A 12,397-nucleotide genomic window follows, 5' to 3' on the forward strand; every position below is an offset into this window, starting at 1 on the left:
ACATATTATTAGACATAATTCCACTCGGATAAACTGTCCTTTGAAAGGCACATTTACAGACACAGAGCGGGTCAGGGCCTGCACAGGGCTGGAGGTGGCAGCAGGAGCTTCGGGGAAGTGGAGCGACCCAAAACCGGATTGTGGGGGTCGCCCCGAAACTTGGTAAATTTGCTAAAATCATTGGATTGTACATTTAAAGGGATAATCTTACAGTAAGCCAAGTACACCTCAATTAAGCTGTTCTTAAAAATTGACTATAAACTAACACAGCATCTCAGTAAGTGCCCTGAGAACTGGAGTTGGGACCCAGTAGAGAGGTGGGAAGAAGTGAGGCCTAAGTGCAGTGAGTTTGTTTCAAGTAGGAGGTCAATCATCGACGCCATTATGTTCTGGAAGTAATGAATAATAAAGACATATAAACTTAAACGTGTTAGTGAATACCATTACTCAATGATATTAGTAGAAATGATATTCTTCCAAATTGGTGGAGAGAAAAAATAACCATGCAAAACAAGACAAACAGAACCAACTCTATTTACCAGATATAGGGGGTGGGTGGGAAGTAACATTCAGAATCGTAAAATAAGCCGGGCGCAGTGGCTCACGCTTGTAATCCCAGCACTTTGGGAGGCCGAGGCGGGCGGATCATGAGGTCAGGAGATCAAGACCACGGTGAAACTCCGTCTCTACTAAAAATACAAAAAAATTAGCCGGGCGTGGTGGCGGGCGCCTGGAGTCCCAGCTACTCGGAGAGGCTGAGGCAGGAGAATGGTGTGAACCCGGGAGTCGGAGCTTGCAGTGAGCCGAGATTGCGCCACTGCACTCCAGCCTGGGCGACAGAGCGAGACTCCGTCTCAAAAAAAAAAAAAACAGAATCGTAAAATAGAAAACATAAAATGAGAGAAGCCTGAATGTTACAACAGTGAGTGCGGAGAAACTCACGTATTAAAAGAAAAAGACGTTGAGACGGCCTGGAGAACGCTGCCATCTACAAGCAACACACCTAAACGGAGTGACCCAGAAGGGTTTAGTGGCACGTCCAGGTTCGTGTGTAAAGAAATAGATGGGTCTCCTTCAGAGTTTGAAGCATGACCCATGTGACCAGATAGGAAAATCTCTCGAGCGCAGTGAAAACTGGGCACTGCCTGTGTGGTGGTGGAGTCTGGAGGGCTTGTTGTGCTGGGGACGAAAGAGCAGGAGGACTGCAGGTGAGGCGTGCAGATGACTTTTTATCAGTAAAGATTTTAATACCATTTGGTAATTTTATCATTAACATTTATTATGATAGACAAGGCTTCTAGTATCTTTGTTTCAAAACTAGTTTGTTCCAAAGCTAAGAAAATGATGCATCTCATCTAGTTTCATAAAAGGAAGTTTGGAGGACCTGCTCCCATCAAAACACTGGAAGATGCAGAGATTTTTCTCAGCTCCTGGCTAATTAGATAATGCTAATCATGTGAGTAGCAATAAAAATTAGAAGTCCTGCCAGACATAGGTTCTAGACATTCTGACGGCCAACTAAAGAGCCAGCAATAACGTGTGCCTAGGGGTGCAAGAGCCTTCTCCACCTCCGTGATGCCTCTGGGTTCGTGCATGGCCACTTGCACTGCATGAGCGTCGTAGGTTTAGGGGAACAGAAGTAGAGGGATTTGCATTAGCTTTTAAAATCCCAAGTAGACTGGCCAGGTGTGGTGGCTCATGCCTGTAATCCCAGCACTTTGGGAGGCCAAGGCAGGTGGATCACCTGAGGCCAGGAGTTCAAGACGAACCTGACCAACATGGTGAAACCCCACCTCTACTAAATACAAAAAAAAAATTAGCCAGGCATGGTGGTGCACGCCTGTAGTCCCAGCTACTAGGGACGCTGAGGTAGGAGAATGGCTTGAACTCGGGAGGCAGAGGTTGCAGTGAACCAAGATTGCACCATTGCACTCCAGCCTGGGCAACAAGAGCAAAACTGTGTCTAAAAAAAAAAAAAAAAAAAAAAAAATCCCAAATAGACTAAAAGGGAAAATCCCCCAACCCAGTCAAGACCCCGCATAATCGTAATTGAGTTATACCGTGGCAGACACTTTGAGCATCCATGAGACAGTCTTCCTATTTTTTTATTTTTCTCAATGTTCTAACATATGTGAAATTTAATTGATTTTTCCATGATAAGTGTTTTTGAAGTTGTTATATGTTAGACATCCAGTTTGGAAAAATCATCTTAATATTTAGGCTTTCCGGTTAGCTTAGTATGCCTGGATTTGCCAGGGCTGCCAGAATTAATGTAGACTTAAAGGAAGAGAATGTCTTTCAGTTGAAGTACTATAAATAGCAAAGGCAGGCAGGCATAATTTTAAAGTTATGAAACTCCTTAGTGCCAGATTATTGGAGAAGAACAACATCTGCTAAAGCTAATTAAAGTTTAATGTGTTTAATAAATGTGATTGTTACAGACAAAAAATCATTAAAGTACTGTAGAAAATTGTTAAGTTACCATCAGGCCACATAATAAATTAATGATTTTCCTCACTCTGAATTAATGCAAATTCCCGTTGTACTGTATTTAATTATGCACAAAATGGTGCCCTTGTCTCAGATTTCAGTGAAGAACTTCATTTTTTTTACTTTTAAGTCTCCAAGTAGGAAATTCAATTAGCGTTATGAAAGAAACACTAAAATGTGGCATTTAATTGCAAAATATATTTTAAGCTTTTCATTTATCCAGTGACTTTGCCAGCAGTCACTGACCCCTTCATTCAGAGATCCTTTTCTGTTTCAAAAATGCAATGCGTCCATTTTAGTATATTCAAGCATTTGTGAAAATTATTGCCCTCATATACTCAGAATGCTGAATAATAAGTGTAATAAATGTTCTTTCTGGTTCTCCTTTGGTTCTCATTCTAATATTTTTATGAGAGATTTAAAGGAGCAAATAAACTATACTTAGAAAAAAAAGACAGTGGATTTTAGCACATATTATATGCCACATATATATGTTTTAATGAAGTTTACATTTAGCAGTAAAGAGACCTACAAAGATCAGTAATAAGAATCATATAAGTCTCTTCATAGCCTTTTTTTTTTTTTTTTTTTTTTTTTTTGGTGAGATAGTGTTTCGCTCTTGTTGCCCAGGCTGGAGTACAATGGCCCATCTCAGCTCACTGCAACCTTCACCTCCTGGGTTCAAGTGATTCTCCTGCCGCTGCCTTCCGAGTAGCTGGGATTACAGGCACCTACCACCACCCCCAGCTAATTTTTTTGTATTTTTAGTAGAGGCAGGATTTCACCATGTTGGCCAGGCTGGTCTCGAACTCCTGACCTCCAGTGATCCACCCACCTCAGCCTCCCAAAGTGCTGGGATTACAGGCCTGAGCCACTGCGCCCATCCTGTTCATAGCATTTTGTGGGCTGTGCTCTTACTAGTTTTACCCTTAACATAAATTATATGCTAAACTCAACATATAATTCAAACAAAATCCAACTGAAATGTGGGTGTGGCCAGTTGGGTGCCTGCTGTGCTTTGTGACAGCTTCAGTGCTTCCAAAGGTTCCTGCAGAATGGGACATTGCTCTAGCCTGATTCACATTCGACTACAATGGTTAGGAGGTAATTACCTTTTTTATTTTTTTAATTTTTTTAATTTTTTTGAACATAAACTAAAGATTGTATTGTCTTCATAATAAAACAAAAGATGACACTTAGAACTGGATCTCTTGGCCCTTCCTCCTCTTCTGTCCTCCCAGGTCAGAATGCTCGCATCTCTTTGTGGCCAGCATTCTCCTAGATCTGCACCTGTGCTCAACACACTCAAGCCTCAGCACAAGCTTCTTCATAGTTCTGGCCTTTTCCCGGAAAATCAGCTTAGTCTGCCCACCGTAGCCGCTCTGCTTCCTGTCCTAACGCCACCTTCCCCGGGCGCCTGTCCTAACGCCACCTTCCCGGGCATACAGAGAATCCGCGCCCTTTTGTGCCGTGTCACTTTGTGGGCTTGCCACACTTACAGAAAGTCGAACAGGGGCCGGGTGTGGTGGCTCACGCACTTTGGGAGGCTGAGGCGGGCGGATCACCTGAGATCAGGAGTTCTCCACCAGCCTGGCCAACATGGCAAAACCCTATCTCTACTAAAAATACAAAAATGAGCTAGGTGTGATGATGGGCACCTATAGTCCCAGCTACCTGGGAGGTTGAGGCAAGAGAATTGCTTGAACCTGGGAGGCAGAGGTTGCAGTGGGCCGAGATTGTGCCATTGTACACCAGCCTTGTTGAGAGAGCAAGACGCCGACTCAAAAAAAAAACTAGCAAGTTTTAGGAATTCACCTTGTGGGAGCACTGTTGTCACAGAAAGCACATTTTTTTATATTGGATTTTTTTTTTTTTTTACCTTTCAGTAAAAGTAATGTTTTCATTACAGAAAATTGGAAATTGTGATCAAGTATAAGAAATCTATATTTCCTCCCATTCTAACCATTTTTTTTTTATGTTTCCTTCCTTTTATTAGTATATGTTTTATCTACATACATGAGTGTGTTTTTTCTGTTTTTGGTAGAGGGTAGGGTCTTGCTCTGTTGCCCAGGCTGCCTCAAACTCCTGGCCTTGAGTGATCTCCCACGTCAGCCTCCCAAAGCACTGGTATTACAGGTGTGAGCCAACATGCTTGGCCTGTTACACACACACACACACACACACCTCTGGTATTACAGGTGTGAGCCAACATGCTTGGCCTGTTACACACACACCCCTAGTATTACAGGTGTGAGCCAACATGCTTGGCCTGTTACACACACACCCCTAGTATTACAGGTGTGAGCCAACATGCTCGGCCTGTTACACACACACACACACCCCTGGTATTACAGGTGTGAGCCAACATGCTCAGCCTGTTACACACACACACACACACCTGGTATTACAGGTGTGAGCCAACATGCTCAGCCTGTTACACACACACACACACACACCCCTGGTATTACAGGTGTGAGCCAACATGCTCAGCCTGTTACACACACACACACACACACACACCTGGTATTACAGGTGTGAGCCAACATGTTCGGCCTGTGACACACACACACACACCCCTGGTATTACAGGTGTGAGCCAACATGCTCGGCCTGTTACACACACACACACACACACCCCTGGTATTACAGGTGTGAGCCAACATGCTCGGCCTGTTACACACACACACACACATACACACACACCCCTAGTATTACAGGTGTGAGCCAACGTGCTCGGCCTGTTACACACACACACACACCCACCCCTGGTATTACAGGTGTGAGCCAACATGCTTGGCCTGTTACACACACACACACACACCCCTGGTATTACAGGTGTGAGCCAACATGTTCAGCCTGTGACACACACACACACCTAGTATTACAGGTGTGAGCCAACATGCTCGGCCTGTTACACACACACACACACCCCTGGTATTACAGGTGTGAGCCAACATGCTTGGCCTGTTACACACACACCCCTAGTATTACAGGTGTGAGCCAACATGCTCGGCCTGTGACACACACACACACACACACACCTAGTATTACAGGTGTGAGCCAACATGCTTGGCCTATTACACACACACACACACACACACACATACATTTTTAAGACAGAGTTTCACTCTTATTGCCCAGGCTGGAGTGCAATGCGTGATCTCGGCTCACTGCAGCCTGCAACCTCTGCCTCCTGCCTCAGCCTCTCACGTAGCTGGGATTATTACAGGCATGCACCACTACAGCCAGCTAATTTTTTATTTTTAGTAGAGATGGGGTTTTGCCATGTTGGTCAGGCTGGTCTCAGAAATCCTGACCTCAGGTGATCCACCCGTTTTGGCCTCCCAAAATGCTGGGATTACAGTCATGAGCCACTGCTCCTGGTCACATAATTTTAAAATATAATTTTAGCTGTGTCCTGTGTTCAATTTTATAGGCTACCTTTTTTACTCAACATTATACATCAGGATCATTTTTCCTCGTGTTGTTATTTGAAATATTTTTAATGGACTTTGTAGTGTCCCATCATGTGAATTTACCAGTTTACTTTCTGTTTTTTAGTTGTTTACAGCTCTTCCTTCATTGTGATGCTGTGAACCTCTTGTGCATAAATTATCATGTACATCTCTAATTATGTCTTAGAGTACAGTCCCAGGAGTTGTGAATGTGGGTGAAGCCCCTGCTCCTGCTGCCAGGCCCACATCTCAGAGAGTTTCGTGTACACATGTGCAGTGAAGGGCTGACCTAGCTAGGTCTTTGAAATCCGTGCCAGATACTAAATCTTAAATCTGCACAGGCTGGGACAGTGAGCAGACTGAGGGCAATCTGCCTTATTGTCTTGCTGTTGGAAGAGAACACATAAATCACATACCTCAGATTTGAGGCAAGTAGCTAATGATGTTTGTGTATACGAGGAAGGTGGAGTCACCGGTGCTTTGTGGCCATCAGAGGACCGACATTCCCATAGGTTTCATGCATTAAGTCTGCGTTGAGCAATCCCTAACAGAATTTTTGCCTACAGATACATTTGCACAATTGTGCAAACTAAGTACGTATTCGTTGCATCATTTTTTGTAAAAAGCTGAGAAAAGTGCCCACCGACACATTGTGCCACACGCATCCATGGAGCAGCCTCACCATTGACAGGGCAAGATGGCCGAGACACATCATCAATGAGAAAAGCACGGCACGGCATACTGTGTCTCCACACGCATCCATGGAGCAGCCTCACCATTGACAGGGCAAGATGGCCGAGACACATCATCAATGAGAAAAGCACGGCACGGAATAGTGTGTCTCCACACGCATCCATGGAGCACCATATACAGCCTCACCATTGACAGGGCAAGATGACCGAGACACATCGTCAATGAGAAAAGCACGGCACGGCATAGTGTGTCTCCACACGCATCCATGGAGCAGCCTCACCATTGATAGGGCAAGATGGCCGAGACACATCATCAATGAGAAAAGCAAGGCACGGAATAGTGTGTCTCATGTGCTCACGGTCTCAATTTTAAAACTAGAGGAGGGAGAACATTTTCTCGTGCGTGCATTAAATCTCTGGGAGCACTTAAGACGCTGAAGCGTTGGTTGCCTATGGGAATGGGAACTGGGTATCTGTGATACAGGGATGAGAATTTTCACACTGTACCTTTAAACACCAGAACGTCATGAACACATCCGAAAAACAATATTCAAATTTCCCTGATCATCTTTCTTTTTTTGTTAACAATTATTTAAATTCTGGCACAAGCAAGCCACTTTTCATCATGCATTTGGTCTATAGATGTTCTACCTTCCTCAGTGTTGCCTTGTAATTTAATTAATGGGGGAACTGGGGCCGGGCGCGGTGGCTCACGCCTGTAATCCCAGCACTTTCGGAGGCTGAGGCGGGTGGATCACGAGGTCAGGAGATTGAGACAGTCCTGGCAAACACAACGAAACCCCGTCTCTACTAAAAATACAAAAAATTAGCCAGGCATGGTGGCCCGTGCCTGTAGTCCCAGCTACTCCGGAGGCTGAGGCAAGAGAATGGCGTGAACCCGGGAGGCGGATGTTGCCGTGAGCCAAGATTGTGCCACTGCACTCCAGCCTGGGCGACAGAGCAAGACTCTGTCTCAAAAAAATACATAATAGGGGAACTGGGTTGCTTCTTTGTATCTCTTGAAAACTGATAGAGGTCTCATCAGATTCTAAATTTGAATTTTTCTTTTTTTGCCAATAACATGACATAGATAATGTCGTATGCTTCCCATTCCCTTAATCATCATGGAGATCCACTTCTCGTGAGTCATCTCCCCACAATGCTGGGATCAATCTCTGCGTCAGAATTCCTCTTGATTTTAGTGGTCACTTATCACTGCCTAGATCCATTGTTTAATGTGCTTCTGAAACAGCCGTGTTCTAATTACGTAATTGTATCATTTATTAGCTGGAATTTTCTATTTAAAAACAGCTTTGTTTTTTCTCACCAGTGATTTGGTTAACCCGAGTAATAGCTTGTACAGGAAAGATAGAATGAATCTTGATCCTTTTAAAAAGTTTTTTATAGACAGGGTCTCGCTGTGTGTTGCCCAGGCTGGAGTGCAGTGGTGTGATCATACCTCACTAACCTCGACCTCCTGGGCTCAAGACTCTTTTTCACCTCAGCCTCCCAAGTAGCTGGGAATGTAGGGGCACACCACCACACCTGGCTAATTGTTTTGATTTTTATTTTTAGTGGAAATGAGGTCTTGTTATGTTTCCCAGGCTGGTCCCGAACTCCGAAGCTCAAGCCATCCCCAGCTAGGCCTCCCAAAGTGCTGGGACTACAGGTGTGAGCTATGCGCCTGACCTGGAATGTTATTTATCCCTTTTTATGCCTGAAGCACAGTGTACAATCTTTTATATAATTTAGAACTAAGCCATCAATGTAATTTTTTAAAAAGCAAATGTGGGCCGGGCACAGTGGCTCACGCCTGTAACCCAGCACTTTGGGAGGCAGAGGTGGGCAGATCACAAGGTCAGGAGTTCAAGACCATCCTGGCCAATGTGGTGAAACCCCGTATCTACTAAAAATACAAAAATTAGCCAGGCGTGGTGGCAGGCGCCTGTAATCCCAGCTACTCGGGAGGCTGAGGCAGGAGAATCGCTTGAACCCGGGAGGCAGAGGTTGCAGTGATCTGAGATGGTGCCTTTGCACTCCAGCCTGGGCGACAGAGCAAGACTCCATCTCAAAACAAACAACAACAAAGCAAATGTGGTTTCGGGAAAATGTGACTGCAATGGTAACTTTTTACTGATTGGAGCAGGCACATTTTGTGTGCTTCGTATTAAAAGTCATGTAATGCCATGCTTGTTACGGTGACATCTTGCACACATGCTGTTTTTCAGGAGTTGTATCCCGCATTTTGTATTCACAACGGAGGCTCCGACCTTGAGCGGCTCCCCACAGCCAGCACCTGCATGAACCTGCTGAAGCTCCCCGAGTTCTATGACGAGACACTTTTGCGAAGTAAACTTCTCTATGCGATTGAATGTGCTGCTGGCTTTGAGCTGAGCTGAAGCTGATGCTGGGGTCCGATCCCTGCAGAGAACCAGTGCTTCCTTCGTCAGCAGCGCCTCCCCAGACCCACGAGGGCACTCCCACTGCACGCCTGAGGCTCTCCTAAGCTCCTTCTTTCATTCTGCCATTCCTCCCTCCCTTCCTTTTTTAAATGATTTTTATTACGTTGTGGTCACTTACGTAGATGGACATTGCTTTTCAAATAACTTAAAATAACACGTTATGTGCCATGTGGCTACTTTAGTAATATTGCCAAGAAGAGCACAGTTTTTAGACTAGTGGCATCTCAGTGAAATTAACCAAAGATGAAGCTTGGGCTTTGCTGATGAGGTCAGAGGCCTCCTGAGCAGGCAGCGCCGCTCCAGGGTTCGGACAGGGCTGCGCAGGCGACAGAGATATGGGGTCTGAGGGCTGAGACGCCACGGGGCCGCTGCTGCTTATGTGGTTGGATTGTTTACAAGCCTCATTATTAAAACTGAAGGCATTTTTTTTTTCTGCTGCCTCTCCCAAAGTGGTTAGGTTTGGAAAAGAGATGACGATGGTAATATTTTATTTGTGCTTTTTAAGCCATTTCCCCAAATGGGACTAGCATGCTTGTTTTCAGTATACCATGGCCTGCCTCATGATGGTTTGGAGATACTGTCTGTGGATGTGAGGTGGGGACTTCATTCATTGTCCTATTTCTATCTCCACTTTGTGCCTGGAGAGCTTTCAGGGGAGGTGGAGGGGGAGGGTCTGCCAAGCTACTGCAACATCTGTCACCCACTATACCCAGTTACTTGGGGGAGGACAGACACTGTGGTGTCATTAAAGTCGTTTGAACCAAAGTGGCAGCTGCATCTTTGTCCCGATGCTAGCCGTGCCGGTCTCCCATCATCCGCTTGCCCTCCTTGCCCCTGGGCTGCGCCCACTTGTCTTCCTGGATATTTGGGGGTGACTCGCCATGCTTGGCACCCTCTGCTTCCTGGTGCTGCTCTGACTCGAAGACGGGACAGTCCCTGGTGCACATCCAGGGAAGAGGAGTGTCAGTAGTTCTTGCAGTAGGCACTTTATCAGGACCCGACCTGTTGCTGGGTGATTTTAGTCTCTACAAACAGAAAGCGTTTCAAAGCATCAGCTGTGGGAGCAGAGTGACCCTTTGCTGATGCTGGGGGGAGGGGATCTAAATCCTCATTTATCTCTTCTATGTCTAGTATTTTACTGTCACTGGAGGCTCTGTGGGCTGTCATAGTTAATTGACCATAATTAGCAATATACTTTTAAATGTGGGAAAGCTGAATGACACTTTTAAGACAATGAACGTTATCAAAACAAAATGTATAATTTCTTAATTTGAATAATAAGCGTTTAAATGCTATTTGTAGTCTTGATATACAGAAATAAAATAATTAGGGTTGGTCTTTTTTATTTTAGGTTGTTTTATGTTGAATGTTCTATATCTTACTAGTTAATTTGTATATTTTATTATCAGTATTTTGGAAATAGCATATCTGAGACTGAAGAGAAATTGACAATTCACTTATTTGTGGTTTTTTTTCTCAGCTATTCTGAGCTTATTTATTTATTTGTATGTTCTAATGGCTAAACATTTACATTAAATGTTTTTTTTCCCAAGATTGTGTTGGAGTCCTACCCCAAATCATTGTGATTAGCCACAGCTTCTGAATGTTACTAGTTTTGTCACAGGTGTTTGCATGTCACCAGCTAATGGAGTATAGTAAGATGGTCTACATCACTGAGAATCAGAGGTCCTCGGGAGGAGTGCCTGTCACAGGGGTGGGCCGAGCGTGGCTCCCAGGCCGGCGGCCGGTGTGCTCCTATCCGACCAGCCGCGGGCGTTGCCTTCCTGAGTCTCCCATCGGGTCTGGCATTAGTTCTTGAAAAGTTTCTGGAGGAAGATTCTTTGTTCTTTGTTTTGTTTGCCCTTTTCTATGTTCTGTCCTACTTTCTGCTTTCTGGTAATTTTGTACACAAACCTAAATGTTGACTTGGGGTTATTGCAGATATTTCTCATGAGGTGTTACCTGCAGAGAGATCTGTTTTGGTGTCCTGAACTCGTTAAGGCAGCTTTATTGATTGCAGTGGTTTACAGGATGGTGTGTGCTTTTGCGGAGTGTGCGAAACCAGATACTGCGTCCCTGCCCATCATGAGCCTGCAGTCTACACTCTATGCATCCATGCTGTTGACACGCAGGCCTCCAGTCGTGGTACTAGGAGCACAGGAAAGGCTGTGGCAGGGTTAATGACTCCTTCCAGGAACTTCCTGAGGAGGTGAGTGGTGAACCTGAAATAATTGAATATGTAAGCTTTCTCATACTTTAAAGAAAAATAAACAGCTAAAGGCATATGGTAACTCGAACAGAAATTCAGGGCATGCTCAGCTCTTTCAGATCCACCTGCTCCGGGTCAGCAAGCATTGCAACTAGCAGGGTAGTCTAGGAAGTGACCCAGCCACCCTGTGCGTCCCTCACAGAACAGCAGGTCCACCTGGAGGTTTTTCTAATGAGAAATTACCTAGACTTCCCAAATACGGGCTGAATGCTGGAGTGCTACACTGTGGCATGCTGGGATCAACCCAGAGGGCTTTTCCTGGTGTTTGGATGGTGGCCAAAGTTGGTGACCTGAAGAGACTGGTGACCAGCATGTCCAGGTGGGAAAAGGCACTGACCACACAAAGGTCTCTGCTTCCAGAAAATTCTGAGAGTAAGTTCTTGAGCCTAAGTGCTTTGTGCCTCGACGGATTTATCTGTGAAACAGGGACAGTCTAGAGGCTTAGGTTTCACAGGAGCACTCTGGAGATGCGATTAGCATTGTAGACAGGCTTTTGACTTTAACATAACTGTAAACACAATAGAACCATGTTTTAATTTGTCTCCCTAGGTGGTTGGTATCATAGGTTGCAAACATCACATCTTCAAAAGTCTGCCTTAACAGCCTACAAGGTTACAGTAGTTTTGGCCAAGGTCTTAATAGTAAAAATATTGCTGTACAAAGGCAACGTTACTACTCCTTTTTCTTCTGCAGAGGTAGGCAGAAAACGGTAATCTCTTTAAATGCTGTTCTCTTTTTATGTGCATTTTTCTTTTTTTTTCTTTTTTTGAGACAGAGTCTCACTCATTTGCCCTGGCTGGAGTGCAGTAGTACTATCTGGGCTCACTGCAAGCTCCGCCTCCCGGGTTCAAGCGATTGTCCTGTCTCAGCCCTCCAAGTAGCTGGGATTACAGGCGTGAGCCACCACGCCCGGCCCCACATTTGCTTTAAGAGGATGGTTCACGTTTTGATGACTGAGATGGACTGCTGTGGTTTGGATTCATCCATTGCCCACTTCTAAATGTTGACAGGAGGCAGTGTGTCATTAGCT

At 44.9% G+C, this 12,397-nt stretch overlaps 1 protein-coding gene across 1 annotated transcript in view; it reads left to right on the plus strand.

Annotated features, from left to right (window-relative positions):
* UBE3C (ubiquitin protein ligase E3C) overlaps positions 1-10,650 on the plus strand; it is a 135,582-nt gene extending 124,932 nt beyond the window's left edge. Inside the window, exon 23 of the mRNA XM_055269810.1 lies at positions 8,865-10,650. Within this exon, the coding sequence (XP_055125785.1) occupies positions 8,865-9,035 (171 nt within the window). The 3' untranslated portion in view covers positions 9,036-10,650. The remainder of the gene's footprint in view (positions 1-8,864) is intronic.
* The last annotated feature ends 1,747 nt before the right edge of the window (positions 10,651-12,397 follow it).

Source organism: Symphalangus syndactylus, chromosome 6, assembly GCF_028878055.3.
Source record: "Symphalangus syndactylus isolate Jambi chromosome 6, NHGRI_mSymSyn1-v2.1_pri, whole genome shotgun sequence".
Taxonomy (NCBI): Eukaryota; Metazoa; Chordata; class Mammalia; order Primates; family Hylobatidae; genus Symphalangus; species Symphalangus syndactylus.